Below are 21,004 nucleotides of genomic sequence, written 5' to 3'. Positions count from 1 at the left end.
CGATTTGCGACTTTTAGTTTGAAAATATGGAGTTTGAAAATATGGAGACAGACAGAGAGACAGACAGACATAGCACATTTATATATTAGACTAGCGGGGCCGCCCGGATTTGCCCGGTCTTAAAATATGCTTAAATATGATATATTAATTTGTTCATATTTCGTATACCTATAGATCTATAAAAGTGAACGTGTCTGTGTGTGTGTGTGTCTGTCTGTGTGTCTGTGTACATTTTCTTTCGCAATAACTCTGTCAATTTTAAGTCTACAGACTCGAAATTTGATATACAGGGTACTGAGATTTGGGAAAATCTATGTGATCGGTTTTCGGCCAAGAATTTGGCTGTTAAGGGGTCAAAGTTCAACGATTTGACTTTTGAGAACTCTACCAAATTCCTCCGACAATTTGGGGTCTAAACACTTGAAATTTTAGATATAGGTTCCTTGGACAGTGATCTAAATAAATAACTTGATTTGAGCCGCAAATAATAAATTTTAAGAGGTCATAATAGGGGTCAAAGTTTAAAAAATTGACCGTTTTTTTTTGTTTTTTTTGTTTTTGTTTTTGTTTTTTGTTTTGTTTTGTTTTTTATTTTTTACGCAGCATACACCTCCAAACACCCGGGCAACACCGGGCACCCATGCTAGTATTATTATAAACTTGTGATTTCAAATGTAAAAGAAGTATGTTGTGCCATCAGCTTGAATATATTTATATACTAGCATTTCAGCCCGGCATTGCCCGGGTGTTTGGAGGTGTATATTGAGCAAAAAAAAAGCGGTCAATTTTTTAACTTTGACTCCTATTATGACCTCTTAACATTTATTGTTTTTGGCTCAAATAAAGTTATTATGTCCAAGGAACCTAGATCTAAAATTGCAATTGTTCAGACCCAAAATTGTCGGAGGAGTTTGGTAGAGTTCTCAAAGGTCAAATCGTTGAACTTTTACCCCTTAACAGCCAAATTTCTGGCCGAAAACCGATCACATAGATTTTCGCAGATCTCAGTACCCTGTGTATCACATTTCGAGTCTGTAGGCTTAAAATTGACAGAGTTATTGCGTAGGGAAATGTACACACATAGAAAGACACACAAATACACAGACAGACAGACAGACAGATACACAGACACGTTCATTTTTATAGATATATAGATAGATAGATAGATATTATTTTAATTGGAATTCATTATTGAGATAAGTATTATTTAATTCATTTTTTTTATTGCGGACTATTATCCTCATCTTTTCTTTTATTTCACGACGTTTCGGCCAACGTTTATGTAATTTATAATATCTTTTGTTTTAATCTATTTTTTATATCATATGGTTTTAATCTAATTTATTGTATCCAAGGATTTTCACCTAAATTATTACATCTAACATATTTCATCGTATTTATTACATTTAATGTTTTTAATCTAATTTATTATATCTAATATTTTATATAGAATTTTTGCATTTATTTTTTTTGTTTAATGTATTATATAATATTATTTTATCTTATTTTTTACATCTAATGTTTTTAATCTAATTTATTAAACCTAATGTTTTCATCAAATTTATTACATCTAATATTTCTCCTCTAGTTTGTAAGATTTATTTTTAAATCTTATTTATTACATTTAATATTTTTATCTAAGTTTTGCATCTAATGTTTTTATTTAATTTATTACATCAAATAATTGTTATCTAATTTATTACATCTAATTTTTTAATCTAATTTTTTAATCTAATTTATTTTTCCTAATCTATTACATCAATGGTTTTTTATCTAATTTACTGCATCTAATATTTTTATCAAATTTTCTACATTGACTGTATTTAAGCTAATCTATTACTTCTAATCTTTTTCATCTAATTGATTACATCTAATTTTTTCAGTTAATTTATTACATCTAATGATTTTTTATGTAATTTTTAATATTTCATGTTTTTCATCTAAATTCTTACATCCAATATTTTTTCATCTAATTTATTACATCTGAAATTTTTCATCAACTTTTTTACATTTAATATTAATAATTTTTCCATCTAATGTTTTAATCTAATATATTACATCTAATATTTTTATTTAATTTACTACATCTAATGTTTTTCATATAATTTATTACATATAATTTTTCATCTGATTTTTTACATCCAATTATTTTATCGTATTTATTACATATAATGTGTTTCATCTAATTCATTACATGTAATGTTTTTTATTTAATTTATTTGATTTAATCTTTTCTATCTATTACATATAATATTTTCTATAACATTTTTTCATAGAATATTTTTATCTAATTTATTACATCTAATATCTTTCATCTTTATTTTTACATTAAATTTTTTTATTTAAATTTTTCATTTAATTTTTTACGTTTATGTTTTTATCTAATTTATTACATATTATGTTTTTCATCTATTTTTTCTAATCGATTACATCTAATATTTTTCATCTAATTCATTTTATCTAATATTTTTTCAACAAATTTAATAAATTTAATGTTCTTATTAAATTTATTAAATATTATTTTTGTCTCATTCATTATATCTAATATTTTTAATCTAATTTATTATATTTAATGTTTTACATCTAATATTTTAGATCTAATATCTTATACATAGTTTTTAATATTTAATGTTTTTAATTTATTGTATCTAATATTTTTTTATCTCATTTATTATATATCATATTTTCCATCTAAATTTTTCCATCTAATTTTTTTATCAAATGTATTATATCTAATGTTTTTATCTAATTTTTACATCTAATTTTTTCATCTAATTGATTATATTTAATGTTTTCTATTTAATTTTTATCTAATTTATTATATTTAATTTTGCGTCTTATTTTAAATTTTTTATCATTGTGTGTAATTCTTTTTCAGACGGGCATAAAGTCTAAATATTTCTGTAAGTATGAAAATCTTTTTAAAATAATTTCAATAATTTGCCAAATACTTATAATTCTTTAGTATTTATTAGTAACAGTTTTAATCAATATCTCAAGCTAATTATCATTTTACGACAATCTAACTTTTATTAAGTTCAAAATGTATCCACCTACACCTATTGACATTTCATCCTATTACAGCAAATATCGGCAACTAAGATATTATATGCTCGTTACATTTAGTTATTACTAGCGGGGACCGTCCTGCTTTGCCCGGTCGTAAAATACGCTTAAATATGTTATTTTAACTTTCGAGATGCTGTATATTTACTATGGAGTTGTGATTTCAAAAGTAAAAAAAAAATGGGGTGCCATCATCTAAAATCAAAATCGAAAGCAAAAATGTAGCACTCAAAGCTGGTGACGTTACCACTGTACCAACCTTACGCGCATATTAACTGATTAAAAATTAAAAATTAAAAATAAACTAAGATGAATGTACAAAATGTATGACAATTTTTTCAGTTATGATTCATTTTGACCCCGTAAAACTATTTTAACCGGCTAAAGAACCATAAAAGAACGGCCCAGAAAATCCAATCATTTGAGAACCCTAACGCCGCTCTGCGACTTTTAGTTTCGGAAGTGATAGAGTTTGAAACTATGGAGATACACAGACAGACGGGGGTACAGACAGACAGAAAGAGCGCCTTTTGTATATTACATTATTTGGAGTTTTCTGACTAGTGTTCTTATCTTGGATGCTATTTGCACAACGTTTCGTCTGATGTAACCTCCAACCTTCTTGTGGTGCATAATTTTAACTCAATAATTTTTCAGTTGATCTCAGAAATCTTCACGTAATTTAGAACGAAAATCTTCATTCCATCAACCGGGGCAGAACGCTATCGCTCCTTCAGCGATGGTTGAGTAGACATCTCTAGTGCGAATTTTAGGAACCTTCAACCTATTCTTGTTTCTAGATATAAATATTTAATAGGCACCCACCCTAAAAAAGAAGTGAACTCAAAGCAGACGAGGGGTAAATGTCTTAACTTTCATATTTAAGTTGGGGAAAAGTGTACATCCCTGTTTCCAAGATTTCGTATTTAGTTCAAATTAAATTAAAATAAGAATAAAACAAAACCATTAGAGATGCTATTTTTAAAATATTTAGAATACAAACAGCCAACAGTTTAATTAGATTCATTGGCCAATCGTAAGTTCTTACAATATAATTTACAATTTAAGAAACAAAGAAACTACTAACAAAAACAATGACTTGTTATCAAAACACGTTTTATTCTCGTAAATAATATTCTTACTTTCCATTAAAGAGATACTATTTTAAATTACATATTAATATATTTGTTATACATTTATTATCTTAGTAACTTCAATAAGATAAAAACAAAACTGAATATTACTAATTAAAATTTTATTTTGAATATTATCCCACGACAAATTGAAACAACAGATCAAGATTGCAAATATGGATTCAGTTGACGAATCTTTTGAAGAACCCTCGAATCTCTAATATATATACATATATACATATATATATTATGTGTGTGTGTGTGTGTGTGTGTGTGTGTGTGTGTGTGTGTGTGTGTGTGTGTGTGTGTGTGTGTGTGTGTGTGTGTGTGTGTGTGTACGCCCAGTTACACAAAAGTCTTACTCACAAATAAAGAACGCGAGAACGCAAATGTATTTCTCTAGTGAGACATTTTTCTTTCTTTTTTCCTATCCGTATTATTTGCTGGTTGGAAATCAAATAACGAGTAAGACAAATCCCGCCGTCTGAAATGAATTTGGAAAGAAATACATAATCTTAAATCAAACTTCAGCAGTAGTTCTTTTGGGATCATCAGAAATATTAATTTATATATGAAAAATATAATTACTGGCGTAATTCTATGATTTTATACGAATATTAGCGCAGACACTAGTGAAGCATACTTTTTTTCAGAAAAGTATACACTAATAAGGGAATACTATATCTTTTCTCAAATTTATTTACTTTAATTATATGGGGAATCGATATACACTTTTTTCTCCATTCTTCTAGCTTCTTTACAATAGAATGTACAGTATACTTCTTACCAAAAAGAATTTCGTTATTGTTGTGGAGACGCCCACTAATTAACATAGGTGGGTGAGTGAGATATATAAAGGTATCAATGCCCAATATCGGGGGAGTTCTGCAACGACCGCCAAATAAGCAAGACGCCTATGTTATGTTGCTTCCAGTAAGACATGCAGCACGCCACCTGCCGGAATATCTACAACTGAAGTATACCTGAAGACATGTAAATATGTATATAACTTTTCTGCCTAATATATTATTGTTATACCTTTACTTTCCGTATTCTTGTTAATTATTTGTGCAGACACAACAGTTATTATGAGATCCATTCCTTATGATGTCTGTTTCATTTAATACAAATTTTGATTATTAGGTTTCTGATTTTTTTTTTTTATGAGGATTGGTTACACCGTTCTAAGGGTTAAATATCCAATCCTCGGTGTGGGTGACGGAAAATATAATTGCGAATTAATTAGGACCTCTATTCAATCATAGCTGACGGAACGAGAGTATGCTACCCTCGTGAATTAAATAAAGGGCTCCGTTCTAAATTTTGTGCAAATTCCCGAGTTCGGCAGAAAGATTTCTGAGGTCGACAGAGAGATTTCCGAGTTCGACAAGATACATGTGAAGAAGTTCAAGGTGCATCAACTGAAACGTTGTAAAAATGCCACTCAAGATGAGAAAATTAGTCTGTAAAAGTAAAATAATATGAAATTTTGATTAATTCATATGACAATTTACAATTTGTTTTATAATCTGTTTGTAAACTGTATTAAAAGTGGTTTCGATGCTACTGCTCGGTCTTACAATCAATAAATACACAGATGCAAACGAATAAAAATGACAATCATGAGCGAACAGTGTAAAAAATAAAGAGGTGTCATCTATTTCACAGCTAACGTACACAACTATAGCGGGAATTAGCAGTCTATTTAGTAAAAATTGTCCTTTCCAGTCCCTCTGCTGGAGTACAGGACATCTTTCAGAGTTAAAATGGAAGGAAAACTCCACTGGGAGATCGATATGAAAACCCCTTGGGTTAGAGAAGTGCCTCTGGTATGTCTGATCAATATAGATGTCACCAATGGCTGGAATTGGCAGAACATAGCCGGCAAATGAAGAGGCTGCAGAACGTCACCACAAACTAATTATTTATCTTCCATCCATAGTGAGAAGATGTAACTCAAGGTAAAAAAAAAAGTAGAGTTTGAAAAAAAACAGCGGTCTCGAGGAAGAGCAGTCTGGCAGAGAAAAAAGCCTTAACAGCTCGTCAGCATTCCATAATAAAGGCACCTCACACAAGTAGCAATAAACTTAACAGGTGAGAGAGGATGGATCTAGAACTGCTTAGCCACTTCCTCAGAGCGAGAGACAACTAGGCACACCAGCATGCCTAAGATTTTGTCAGTCTTATTTGGGTATGAAAAAATCATCTCGAAGGGTAACCACGGACTGAAGAGGAAATCCGAACCCGGACGACATTTTAGAAAGAAGGAGCTGTAAAGAGGTACTACGAAAGACGGAAACTGCGTCGTATAGGTGTTAAAACATTTTCTCGAAAAAGGCATTTGCCAAGTAGATGTGAAAAATTGCCCTGAAAAGTATCTTCGGTTCGCATTTAATTAGTAGGTAAAGTATTACGTTTGTACGAGCCTTTTTCAAGCCTTACACAAAAACACACATTCACATTTCAAGCTATGCCATATACATACGCGCACACAAACATACGCGCCCACGTCCACACACACGTACATTTATTCACGTTCGCGTACATACATTCACATTCACGTGTATATACACACGCGCTAACGCATACATATGTATTCACACACGTGCACACGAACGCACACATGGACGACGTCACTTCCGCTTTCTAAGGAAATATACACATGCGCAAATGACCACCAAGTATAAAACAAAGAGCAACAACCGGCTTCTTCCTTTTTCGAGACTAGCCTCCAAGATAATAAAAAAACTAATAAAAAGAAATATAAAAACTAATAAAAAGAAAAAAAACAAATAAAACTGTGTTAATTTGAAAGTATAAAACATTGAGACAAAGGGACAAAAAAAAAGCACGAAAAGTTATACGCAGTTATGGCAAAAAAAGAGCTTGGACAAATATTTAAAAAAAAAAGAGAAATAAAAAAGAAAATAAAGAAGAATCGAACGTAAAAATAACATAAATAACCCTGTGTAAATGTTAAAACTTTCCCTCAAAAAATAAATAAACGATCCGATGCATGTGCTGGAAGGTTCAATCGGTAGATTACGACGCGAACCCTTTTATCCATTGGTCCACGAAGACGTCATCGAAATAGCGTTATGTTTTATTCTATTTTAACCAATTCAAGGAAGGCCGGTAGACGCGCATGCGTGGTTGTCGAAAGGAATGATTTTTTCCGCGCCTCGCTGTAACCGTTGTTTTCAATAACGAAAATAAGCCAACACGGTATAAATAATGAAAACCCCACCCCCAATCAGCGGAAGTTTATGCAATGCCCCCCTCCTGTAAATTCCACATATTTTACATATTTTTTAATGTTTAACGTTAAACTCATACAAACAAAAAAGCTATGTTTTTGTGACTTTTAGTTCATTTTGCAATTATAACGTCATTAGAGTCGGTGTGGGATCAATTTCAGAGACGTACGCCAGAGATTCGTTCATATTTTCATCTCATAAGTTTTGACGATCGATACAAGGATATTTTTTATTGATTTAAATGAACAAAGAAAGAAAGCTTGGATGGTTTAGAACGAAGGAACAGTATTTTCATTAGATGTAAAAATCACCAGAGGTAGCTGCTTTAACTTGCCTATATTTAACTTATGACTGTTTTGATTTGCATAACTGTAAACTAAATGATAAATGATCTATGTAAATGCGCGAAGATCGAGCAGCTATCTTTAATAATGTGTTCGTTTTTTGTATGATCCGGAATAATAGAATTTCAAGGTAACAGGCAATGAGAATAGGAGGAATGTTACTGAGAAGAAATCATTATTTTCGAATAGTGAAATGAAATGGTAGTTGTATTTGCAAGAGTGCTTAATCCAGTTAATAAGGGTGTTAAGTCAAACTAGTTTTAATGGTTATCCTGTCTTGTCTGGGAGAGTGGGAGGACTTGTCAGTTTGAGGGGAAAATAGGAACTACTTCGTCTATAGATCTTGGCAATAGTGATGATGCTTCTCCTATGATGCAATATAGGATCTAATTATAAAGAATAACTACAACGACGTAGTGCAGTTAGATAATACGGGGGTAGAAGGTTTAGAAATAATGTATTTGTATGTGGCATCTGGTAATGAAAACCTACGGCGCCCACAAGAAAACGGCTACTCCAACCCAATATTAAAGACAAAATAGTTCATTAATACGATTAATAATACGATTTAATTTAAATCTTAGTTTGTTTTTTTATAACTGAATCACAACTTCTTAAGCCCCGAAGCCAGTCAAGTATAAAGATGTACTATCACCGAGGCAACATTTTAGTGATCGTTAGTGGGGGAAGTTTGATAGAATTAGATTATTTACTTTTCAACGTTTAATATAAAGCAATAATGTATATTTTGCATGCGCATGTAGTGGGTCAAAATAGTTTAAAGTTGTTTGCGCTAAAGAAAATATACGGAATTTTCTAAGGTTGAACTTAAAGAAATATTAACAGCGGCAGTAAGTACACCTCACGCTTCAACTTAGCAGAAAGAGTTCGAATTGTAAACAAGGAGTTACAGCAAAAAAACTTATCTATATTACTTCAATGACTGTCTCTGCGAATGTCTCATAAATAAACATGCGGGCCTGTTATTTTTTAGTTGGAGAATAACGTTAGATCAATAGAGTTGAGTTACAAACGTTAAAGACATTGAGAAAATTTAATGCTTGCTTTATAATATTTTCACAGATAACTTGAAAGCACGCCCATTGTGTAGAATGGATCCAGTGCAGCGTGAGTATAATTACATTTCATATTTTTTCGTGTTAAATCTGTTGGATAGCTGAAGTCTCTCTCTCTCTCTCTCTCTCTCTCTCTCTCTCTCTCCCTCTCTCTCTCACACATACATACTCTCTCTCTTATTCTCTCTCTCATATATATATATATATATATATATATATATATATATATATATATATATATATATATATATATATAATTTATACGTGTGGATGGTATATATACGTGTCTGTGTTTCTTATATATGTCAATGTATATTACATAGACTCGGGTATCGTCTATTGGTATATGTATAACATGGTATTTGATATTTAATGAATGCGTGTATGCAGAGTATAGAAATAGTCATTGTGTCCTATCTGTATAGTTGTGGCCGCTTCTTCACAAATACACTTAGTTAACAAACGTGATACAAACTTTTATAGGCATTTTTTTCTTACGATCAAACGGATGACACTATGCCTGCTTGTCTCAGACCAAAACCGCACATACCTTCTTATTTGTCCAAACTCCAAAAGAATGTCATAAAAATGAGTTATATTTTACACGGCCTTTATTCGTCTTATGAATTCTCTTTTCGGAGTTTGGCATGTTGAGTCTCTTTCTACATTTTCTACTGGTTCTTCCCTTTGCTGCTTCCAACGGGGTTGTCCACATGTTCGCTTGTTAACGTGTTTCTCGCCAACTCACAGCTTAATTTCTGCTGTCTAACTATCACGCCAGGAAAACTCCAACCACTTGTCGAAGGACACAAACAGATGACCTCTCACGTAAGCTAAAATTTGTTTACTTCTAACCGAGTTCTACAACTCCTCCGAAAATTCCTAAATCGACTTTATTCATTTTATTTCTGAGTTAAATTCCTGACAAAACACTCCAAGAAGTAAATGCACATTTTCCAAAATCAATTGTTTTATTTTTTTCTAATAATAATAATAATAATAAGAAGAAGAAGAAGAAGAAGAAGAAGAAGAAGAAGAAGAATAGACCAGGTCACTCTGCATTGGTCAACATGCTTATAAAATACTACACATCCATTTTTATTCATCTTGCAATACAAACTAACGACTGAAGACGACTAAGAATTTATAAGAAATACTCTACACAATCAAATCTCTTGCATATTTACAAAACCATATTTAAAATCCAATATTTATTCATCATCATATCGTATGAATCCAAAGATTCTATTGTTAGCATTATTTCCCCGATATTTTTCTAAAAATTCTTTCTAGAAGGACATCGGCGATTACGGGGAAGACCATTTTAACAACATCCTAAGTTAAAGTGATTTTCGTAGAACAAACTTGGAATACTTGGGTCGTCAGTCCGTGTCGTTAGTCACTCTATCACTCTATCGTTCTTATTACTCATGTATAGTCATCGTAACAGCTGTTACCAGGGATTCCTCACTCATGAAAAATACTGAATCTTCCTGAATCCGAGTGACAACAAATCTCTCTAATTTCAAGTATCTCCCTTCCATCCCATTATTGTTAATCGATTAGTGTTCGGTTATATAATTAATAAGCCACCATTTAACAAGACCACAACACCTTCGATAATAAGAATCAATAAGATTGTTAGTTGGATCATGAATAATACCATGAGAGGATTGAATCGAATGGATATGATTTTGATAACTTTAAGGGTGACTGCACAAGTATTTGTTGAAATTGGACTTAAAGTGACCATGTTGAAACCTGTAGGGTAGGAGTACCGTGGTAATGTGTTCCACAGATAGGAGGTCCTTGAAAATAAACTCTCGTCGTAAAAATACTGTGTGGTTTTAGGTGCACATATGATAAAAGGAAAGAGTGATAGAGGAAGGAGTTCTTGCTGTGATTTTTAGAGGGGCAAACTATAAATTGGAACTAAGTACCTAACCGGATCGGAAGTGAGTAAAGGTCGAAAACGCAGAAGCCAAGTCTTTGCCATTATTTGCTTCCACTCTAGTTTCATACTCAATTCATACCTATAATTAAAATGGCTGCCGCGGATATTCTTTTACTATCAATCACTTGTTGCGGTAAAGTAAATTAACTTAAAACTTATATATTTTTTAATATTATTTTTAACATTAATAGATCATCAATAAATATTTAAAGTAAAACAAATTTGACAATTTCTGGAAATTCCTTTGAGTCCGACTCTGACCGGATTTCTGTCAAGTCGTTGAACTCGGAAGCAACAGCAGGAATTGTTCACTTCGAAACATAACTGCCCTTTAAACGTAATACTTTACCTACTAATTAAATTCGAAATTAAATGACGAATTTCCAAACTGTCTTTCCTTGAAAATAATTTATGTCTGCAATAGTAATAATTACCGATCATCCGGAAGGTGACGGTGGACAAATGGTTAATGGCATGAACTGGGAACTTGACTGTCCCAAGTTCGAAAATAGTTCGTTCTATAAAAATCACTTTCACCTAAGATGTTGGACAGCTTCACTTGGTTCCTCCCGTAATTACCTGATGTCTTTTCAAAAATACTTTTGACTATAAAAATATCGAGGGAACCAATGCCAACAATAGAATCGTTGAATTCATACAATATGATGATGATGCCCAATCATCCATATACAAAAGGTTATACTTTTTACATTTATATTTGTAAAATATTATTTGTACTCATAAGTATCACGTTGACAAGAAAGTTCCTGTGGTTTTTAACTTGTAAATTCAGATGAATATGCCACGGATCAAACAAAATTTTATTGATCGAAATAAGCACCATCAGAATCAACAGTTTTGCCAACACAAAACAGGTGTATTTTTGCGAGTAACGTAGAAATCTTGCGTTCTGGTGGCGATGAAGTCGATGAGGGCTTTTTTTATATCACTTGGATTTTTTTAAGCATTTCTCACGCAGAAAGTTGTCGAGATGCTTAAAAAAGTAGTAGTCGGTGGGTGAAAGGTCTGAAGAGTATGGTGGATAAGGCAGAGTTTCGTAGCCCAAATCGTTCTAATTTGCAGTATCGGTTTAGCAACGCGCTATCGGGTATTGTCGTGGAGGAGAATTAGGCCTTTTTTGTTGGCTAATGCTGGGTGTTGTTGTTGAAGTTTCTGATGCATTTCATCCATTGTTGACAGTACTTCTCTGTAGTAATGGTTTCGCCTACATTCAAAAAACTGTAATGGATTAGACCAGTCGCAGACCACCAAACATTTAGCTTGACCTTCTTTTGATGCAACCCTGGCTTCGAAAAGTATCGTGGAACTTCGTCGGCGTCTAACTACTGAGTTGGGCGTCGCTGGTTGTCGTAATGAACCCACTTTTCATCGCAAGTTACAACCCGGTCAAGAAACGGGTCTTTCTTGTGGCGTAAAAGAAAAGAAGTTGATACGTCATAACGGCGTTTCTTTTGGTTGTCGTTCAATTCGTGAGGCACCCATATATCAAGGTTTTGTCTTTCTAATCTCTGAAGTAGTTAGAAATCATCGTATACGTTACATATAATTCAGAAGCAAGTTCTTGAACAGTTGTGCGTGGACTGGATCTTAATTGATCTTAATTGATCTTTGTTGATATTCAATTGCCGACCACTACGCTCATCATCTTCAAGACTCTTGTCCCCGCCGTGAAATTTTTGAAACCACTGTTGTGCTGTGCGTTCAGTAGTGGTTCCCGGGTCAAACGCTTTATTGCTATTGCGAGCTGTTTCAGCAGCTTTTCGGCCTAGCTTGAATTGAAATAAGAAAATTGTGTGAATTTGCTTTTTTTCTTATCTTTTATTCAATGTTCTGAAAAGAAGACATGCTTGTTTTAAAACGATTGTAATTAACACTATTAAACAGAGCGAAAATCCCTCTTTAAAATAATATGTAAACTAAAGGGAACATAACAAAAACTTATTTGTAAATGCATCATTTGAAATCCAAATTTAAAATTCCGAAAGAACTTTCTTCTCAACATAATAGTTCTCACACATCATCAGAAATTACTCATTGATAATAAGAGTCTAAATGGCAAGTTTCCACAGATTTGCCGCACTTTCCACCTCTTTCGATAATCTTTGCAAATGACTTAGCATTATCGCAACAGTCGCCTACTATTGATTTTTTCGCTAGTAACGACCATTAATCTTCACTGGAATCTGGGTGACAACACGCTTTCCCAAGGTCCGAATACTCTTCGCACTCATTCAGTGGAGGGCTGGTTAGTGCTTTCTCTCCTCGGTTTTTCTATTCTCTTTGACCTCTCAAGCCTATTTTATTTGGTATCACAATTATTATTATTATCCTTGTCAGTGATCCATCATTGGGGAAAAAATCATTCTCTTTGGAATCTTCTCCCTAAATTTTCAGTGCGCTTAAACTATCGTTCTCATAACAGCCGTTTATCATCGAGTTCTCATTAAAAATAACCGGTTACTTTCTTAGAAATCTGACTGATGATAAACTTTCCCAGCATTTCAGTACTTTTCGTGCAGTTATATTCTGGGTGGTACATTTCTTTCTTTGACTTTTTTATTTTTAGATATTTTTCCGTGGCATCAATCGTTGGTTGTTCTTTAGTTTTATTTTTTTGTGTATGAGTGTCGAATTCATCAAGTTTTACTGGCTTGTGGCACGATGCATTATTTTGGTAAAATAGCATTTTAAGTTTCTGGATTTTTTTTCGATGAGAATTGGTAATTCGTATTATTTGGATATTCGGACTAATGTTCTTATCTTGAGTGTTATACGCATAACGTTTCCACCGATGTAACATCCAACAATCCTTAGATGTATCTTGTTGAACTTGCGAATATGCTCGGAATTTCGAACGGAACTCCTCAGATTTCCAGTACTCTCTGTTCTTCTTTACATATAGTAAATCTCTTTAGCTTCTTGCAACAGTCGTTTATAATTGACTTCTCGCTGACATCAACCGCTGGGCTTCTCGAGAATTTGAGTGGAAATAAACATCCTCAATATTCCAGTGCTCTCTTGGCGCCACTAGTGGAGGCCTGGATGGAGGTTACCTCTCTGTGTTCTTTCCATCATCCTTGACCTCTCATGACCATGTTGCATTGTACAAACCGAGGTTAGTCACTACCGTTTTATTGGAGGATCAGACTAAATTACAAGCTTTCTGGAAGTCTAAAGTGTTTGTCATATTTATATTTCCATTTACCTGTGGTTCGCCAGTGTTTCCTCGTTCACTGAATAATTTTCCATAACATTTCAGCTGTTTTCATAAATACTGTGCGTTGTATGGTGCCAATCTACTCTTTGGTTCTAATTTCTTTTAATCTGCTTTTTGAGTTTATTTCAGATTTGTTTCAGCGACATCTGTTACTAATGCAATTTCTGTTGTATAAGATTGTCGTTTAACTGGCGGGATAGAATGAGTTATAAAAATGTTGTCTTTATCCTTCCATGAACACTAATCTATGATCACCAGACATTACACCACTTTATGTTCTATATATTATATGCACCAACATCCGAAACGAAAGAACTAATTTAGCTCATTCATGAATGGAATTTACTCCACACACACACTCACACACACACACACACACACACACACACACACACACACACATACACACACAAATATAAATTACTGGAGTCCTCTGTTTGAGAATGAGGGTACCTACAATGAAGAGATCCAATGGATTCTAGATGTTGCTAAAAGCAGCGAAAACAAACAAGAAATGTCAGAGCCAGAGATAACAGCGGGACGGATAAAACAAAAGCTGAATGGATTCTAGAATTACAAAAATTCTGGCAAAGACAAATTATATAATCTGTGGCTTAAGCAACTAACAACACTTCATAGTCATCAATATATATATATATATATATATATATATATATATATATATATATTACAATAGAAAAATGCGAGTATGAAAAGTAATATGGTTAAGCTTAAACATGGAAAAGTAAAGGACTAGTTGTTAAAACTGGAAAAGGAAAGGACAAAATATTCTAGCAAAAAATATAATAAATTTATAACTTAAAATATTGCAGAATTAAGAATTGATTATATAATGTTAAATTGAATTTTTTTTTTAATTCTTAATGCTGCAATATTTTAAGTTATAAATTTATAATATTTTTTACTAGAATATCTTGTCCTTCTCTTTTTCAGTTTTAACAACCTTTACTTTTCCGTGTTTAAGCTTAACCATATTACTTTTTATGCTCGCATTGTTCTATTGTAATTGATATATATATGATTTTTTCAGGGTTCCAATGAATTCACTTGTTCTTCGTTTAATTTCAGTCTTATTTTTTGTCTCCATAAACATAACATACACACATGTAATAACAATGTACGTTAATAGTCTGCTTTCAATAAAATACCCTAAATTATCTTCCTTTTATTCTTTCTGTTTAACTTGTGACTTTTCTTTTCGCGAGGGCAGTGAATTGGTATCAACAGTAGTCACTGGAGCGACGTGGTTGATATGAAAATCAGTCATAAAAAACGTCGCTCACCTCCTTACGAATTTTTACAATTTTGAACACCAGTAAATGCATAATAACTTTTGTTTTACTGAACGAAAATTGAATTTTTTTCACAATATAGCTGAGAAGGTGATTTATAAACTGTGATAATTGTTTGAATTTTGGTCGAAAAATGAGTGAGCGGTGAAGCTTTCAAGCAGTTGTAAATGCTAAAGCTGCCACTTAACCATATATTCAAACACGGTAGTGTTTGGATGATACGATAGCGTGTGTGTTATTTTCTGCATCATGCTTACATCCGAGTCGTTTAACTGTTTTGTACTTCCAGTTCTTGTAATAAATAATTTTACCAAGAATTCTTTATGAGTAATGTGTTTCGGTTTCGATTATAGCTAATGGTACTCAAGTTATTTAATTCTTTTATAAATAATTTTACGAAGAATTCTTTATAATTTTGGTTTTGGTTTCGATTATAGCTGATAGCACTTAAGTTATCTATGTTTTTTATAAATAATAAAGAATTCCTCATAAGTTTTGGTTTCAGTTTCGATTATAGCTGATAGCACTCCAATAATCTATTTTCAAAAAATAATTTTATCCAGAATTCTTCATAAGTCTTGGTTTCGGTTTCGATTTTAGCTGATGGCACCTTAGTAACCTATTGTTTTATAAATAATTTTATCAAGAATTCTTCATAAGTTTTGGTTTCGGCTGAAGGAACTAAACTATATATATATATATATATATATATATATATATATATATATATATATATATATATATATATATAGTTACTGTTCAGGTCATATGCAATATATTATATCGGAAAACAATTATCAATATTTTGGTGAAATCGAAGTTAATATTTATTTTTCAAATTTTCAGAATGCCAGAATGCTTTTCAAATGATTAGTCATACAACGTTTGCAGGCGGGAAATGGTTCATCCCTAATTCAAAAGCAACGTTTGAAACATTGAAACAATTTCAGTAAGTAGTGACTTTTCATAAATTATTCACAGACATTTTAATATGTATCTCCTTTCATACTGTATTACATAAGACGAAGTTCTTTGTTCGCATGTTTGATTCTTAACTTCATCATATTAAACTAATGTAGTAGCAATATATTGATTCATTATACTCACCCAATCCATAACTTTCATACTTATTTTGAATCTGTTTTTTTTTTCTTTTTTTAATTTGAGAAACATATTTGAAGTTTGCAGCCATTTTCGCCACACGTTTTATAAAAAAAAAACTTGCATTGGCTTTTTTACTTTATTTATTGAGAATTTTGTTTGCTGTATGGCGTCGATCATATAAGTATTTTTTTCGGAGTGGGACATTCTTATCAGGGCTAGATGCCACTGGAAGAAAAAAGGTAAAGAGGTTGTATGACCATGTTTGGTTACATGTGAAGACAGTACTTGGCATTAGATTTGAAGACGACCAAATTATAAAAAAAATGAACACACATAAAAGTGCATATTTGTTGATAACAATATTAAAAATGTAAAAATAGCAGTTCATTCGTAACGTGTTCCACAAACGGAAACCCTTGCGAAAACAGTTCTATTGGTGTAAATTCCACTTTAATCACGGTACAATAAGCAATAAATGAACACCTTTCTTGTTGTGAATGTTAGGATCTGAAGAGATACCCCACTCGATTTTGGAGTCGATTTTGAACTCTGTCCAAACGACGAATGGTGTCCTAAGCGGCACCTCCCAAGTATGTCAGCAGTACGTTATCTTGTGACGTACCCGCCTCTTATACAAAAAGAGTATTGCATCAGAATGAGCCAAGTATTTTTCCATGATCTTAGCAAGAGACTAGTTAATTAAATATGCGCTTATTCATAGTTTTCTTTCATAAACTATAGTAAAACAGAAAATTTATAAGCGAACAATTAACAATCAAATGCATATGATTGTAACTCGAGCAAGAAAGTTGTGGAATACACATGAGAAATTTACTCACAATTGGTATATAAGAATTCTAAATAGGAGCAAATCCGAGACTCTGCATGCCTGAGGGAGTTGATGTTACTTTCGAACTGCACGAGAACCAGGACGAAGTTTCGTTTTCTTACGAGATTTGGGAACTTGACCGTTTTTCCGAAGAGGCAAAACTTTGAATGCCAAAGAGTCTTTAACCTAATATGTAGCGCACTATCTGCTAAGTTCCAGCTTCTGTCCCATTGTGGCAGTGTTGTATTTGGGCGTGTGTTTTGCAAGGACTTCAATGGAATATGCTCCGACGTATGTATATATTTAATTATACTTAAATCATAATTATTCGTTATACATACAGGCACTAATGTTCCATGCTTATGCAATCATCAGTGTATGGGTGACACCATATATATATATATATATATATATATATATATATATTAAAATTTATACTAACATTGATGGCTACATATGTGCATACATGTTTCTGTAATCACCCGTACATATGTAGCCATCAATGTTTGTATAAATAAATTTAATATACCTGCTCTGTTCACTCATTGAGCACTCTTTGGTATACACATGTTGTTACATTGGATGTACTTGTAGGAAACTAAATTCTACTGGCTATATATATATATATATATATATATATATATATATATATATATATATATATATATATAATTACACTTATAACCTATCAACGTGAAAACCCTTGTCTAAACAGAGAAGCAGCAAAAGCGTATCTCTCAAAGAGGGGACGAGATACGGGAAAATTTACTTCTTTTTCTTTGCGAACGGCTTTCTTTTGGAATAACCCACTTTTTCATTCTTTCCTGCCTATGTCAATATGCATAAAATTAAATGTAATGTTAAAAACATATTTCTTCACAAATCCAATCTTAGGATATACACTGGATATGTGGCCTCTAATTCACGGAAACTTCTTACATCTAATCGGCAATGTGTCATATTTAATATATAAATTAATAAATAAATTTTTAAAAAATGCCCTACTACTAGTGGAATAGGTGTTGTTACTTTATGTAATTTTATTTTGACATCCTATGAGTGAGAGGTTTCGATTTATATTTTCATAGAGGAACATTTTGGATAGGCCTTTATAAATGTGAAGGAATATTTTACTGGGGAGACAGAACAACAGTCAGCGACCAGGAACTCCGTTTTCTGCCTATAAAAACGTACAAGTAAGTATAATGCACTATAATAAATTTTAACTTGAACCTTTTATATCAATAAAATTGTATGACCTCTTTCATGTTCCACTACGATTTTAAATACATAAAAAGTTACTAATAGTTTCTAATTTTCATTATAAGACTTTTTTTTTTGCAAAAGAGTCACCACTTATCAAGGCCCGGGGGCCACTCGAAGATAAGAGTAATGAGTGTACAGTAGTCAATGAGACAATATCTAGCAATCGTTTATAGTGAATATTTTGTCAATTGGATTACCTAAGTGGACGGCTCATCAAGAACTTGTTTTCGTTGGACTTGAAGACGACCATATTTTAGCTGGATCGCAGGGAAACGAAAGAAAGTTACATAGGCGTGCAGTTCTAAGAAAGAAGTCTTTTCATGGAATCTACGTTTAGGTTTAGGCACAGATAAAGGGTGGGAAAATTATGGATAGTGGTTTCAGATAGACAAGTGTTTTCGTGAAAGTTTGACGAGGATGGATCCAGAGATTGGAGATCAGACGAGCACTTGCCATGAAAATAACGATAAAGCAGAGACAGGCTCTTTTGTGGGAAATGGGTTCCAGGGAAGAGAAAAGGACATCCTCCACAAGGCTACGAAGTCTATTTTGTACTCTGTCAAAGCAGGATAAGTCATTTCTAGCAGTTCCTGCTCAGATGCGACAACAGTACTCCATCCTTGGACGCACTTGGCTCTTATACAGGTAGAGAATTGCATCAGCAGTGAGCTATCTACTGGAGCGGTAGAATGATCCCACCATTTTTCCAACAACTTTTGCAACGGATTTTATGTAAGTGTTCCATTTTATATCAGGGGTAAATGTCAGACCCAGAAGCTTGTCAAAACATGCAGCCTCTCCAAGATGAGAGCCATTCACCCAAACCGACGCAAGACGGGGACCAGAGTGCTGGCGATGCAAAGATAGAAGCTTGGTCTTAGATACATCAAAATCAATCAGCCACCTCCTTCTCCACTGTACAACACTCTCAAGACCAGAGGAGAGAGAAAGAGAGTGAACTTGGTCATTCATGGCCTTTGTAGTGTTAGCACAGACTTGCCTTCGTACGAATGATAGTTTTAACTATTTGAATGTCCGTGTACAATTTGTACTGTTTTAATTCGACTCGATTTCTCAGAATTTTCTAAATGTAAAATTATCAAAAATGCTGAACTTCTTAAAGCAAGTTTTGTGTTTAAAAATGAACAAGATTCAATAAATTTAACACTTGCCTTCATTACGGCTAATGATTGTGAAAGCTACCCCCAATGCATTGCTGAGAGTATCCTAATCCGCCCTGACAAAATATTCACATAGATTACAGATATAGGTTTTGGACTCCTACCTTATACACGGAGGTTTGCACATTGAAGACATTTCCTGATTCAGCCACAATTACAAAAGCAGCAATTAAGAGCAGTATTTCATATGTTGCAACCAGACAAACATAAAAACATTGTTTACGGCTACAAAATAAACAAAATTACTTAGATTATGATTTTTTTTCGAAAATATGTGGTACATGATTCATGCCTTTGAAGAATTTAGATACTGATTAAAAAAAGATGTTTTTAAAAAAAAGCGATAAAATTCAATAAATTTGAATATCTGCTTTTATTGCTACTAATGATTGTAAAAGAAAACAACCCCGCTTAGCAACAAAATCACACCCTTCACTGTTGAGGTCCCTAAATTCCAGTAAGCTTTCTACTCTAATAGTTTCTTCACTCGAACAGCTAGACTTTGGATTCCCTTCCTTCTACATGCTTTCCTGACTGTACTGATATGCAGAAGTTTAACTGTAACGTAAATCAATATTTTCTTAATCTTTCCTGTGCATGGTGCAAATACCCTTACATCGAATACGTGTAGAATACAAAATTTATGAAATTATTAATATTTTGTGATTATGCTCCAAATATTTCAATACTCAACAAGATTTTCTATGTACATATCTATCTATCTATCTATCTATCTATATATATATATATATATATATATATACGTTTTATTTTTTATTGCCGTATCTTTCTGTTAAGTTACATTATTGTTTCAGCTACCCGGCCGTTTTTTTTTGTTTGTTTTTTTTTTGTTTTTTTTTGTTTTTTTGCCGTCTATAGCTTCCTCAGACTTTTACAGAAATGTTCGTTATGATGGGATGAAAGAGTGAATGATATCAGGGGAGGGGTTGGAGAAGAGCGGAAAAAGGAGCACTTTCTTCAGTTTTTATTAATTACCATTTCTACTAAATAAATATATATATATATGTGTGTGTGTGTGTGTGTGTGTGTGTGTGTGTGTGTGTGTGTGTGTGTGCGTATGTGTGTGTGTGCGCGCGCATGCGTTGTTCCCACTTTCTTCTGGTCATGTAATATTTAAGCTTTTTCTGTTTTAGTGGCAATGATACACGGTGTGCTGTTTATGGAGCAACAAAGACAGTTGAATTCATTGACTGTAGAAAACATATGAATGGCTTATCACAAA

General features: G+C 32.7%; 1 protein-coding gene across 4 annotated transcripts in view; it reads left to right on the top strand.

Moving 5' to 3' along the window:
- Positions 1-21,004, top strand: part of LOC145283588 (uncharacterized) — a 148,934-nt gene that overhangs the window by 103,715 nt on the left and 24,215 nt on the right. For all 4 annotated transcript variants that reach the window (XM_080132512.1, XM_080132514.1, XM_080132515.1 and 1 more), the window contains 5 exons: positions 2,879-2,903; positions 8,884-8,928; positions 16,228-16,330; positions 18,403-18,510; positions 20,916-21,004. The exon at positions 20,916-21,004 is cut by the window's right edge and continues 12 nt beyond it. In XM_080132512.1, coding sequence (XP_079988638.1) covers positions 2,879-2,903; positions 8,884-8,928; positions 16,228-16,330; positions 18,403-18,510; positions 20,916-21,004 — 370 coding nt within the window. The remainder of the gene's footprint in view (positions 1-2,878; positions 2,904-8,883; positions 8,929-16,227; positions 16,331-18,402; positions 18,511-20,915) is intronic.

Source organism: Euprymna scolopes, chromosome 8 (assembly GCF_053919585.1).
Source record: "Euprymna scolopes isolate OS-2025 chromosome 8, ASM5391958v1, whole genome shotgun sequence".
Classification (NCBI taxonomy): domain Eukaryota; kingdom Metazoa; phylum Mollusca; class Cephalopoda; order Sepiida; family Sepiolidae; genus Euprymna; species Euprymna scolopes.
The sequence above is the reverse complement of the archived record's forward strand: the minus strand, read 5'-3'. Positions and strand labels throughout refer to the sequence as shown.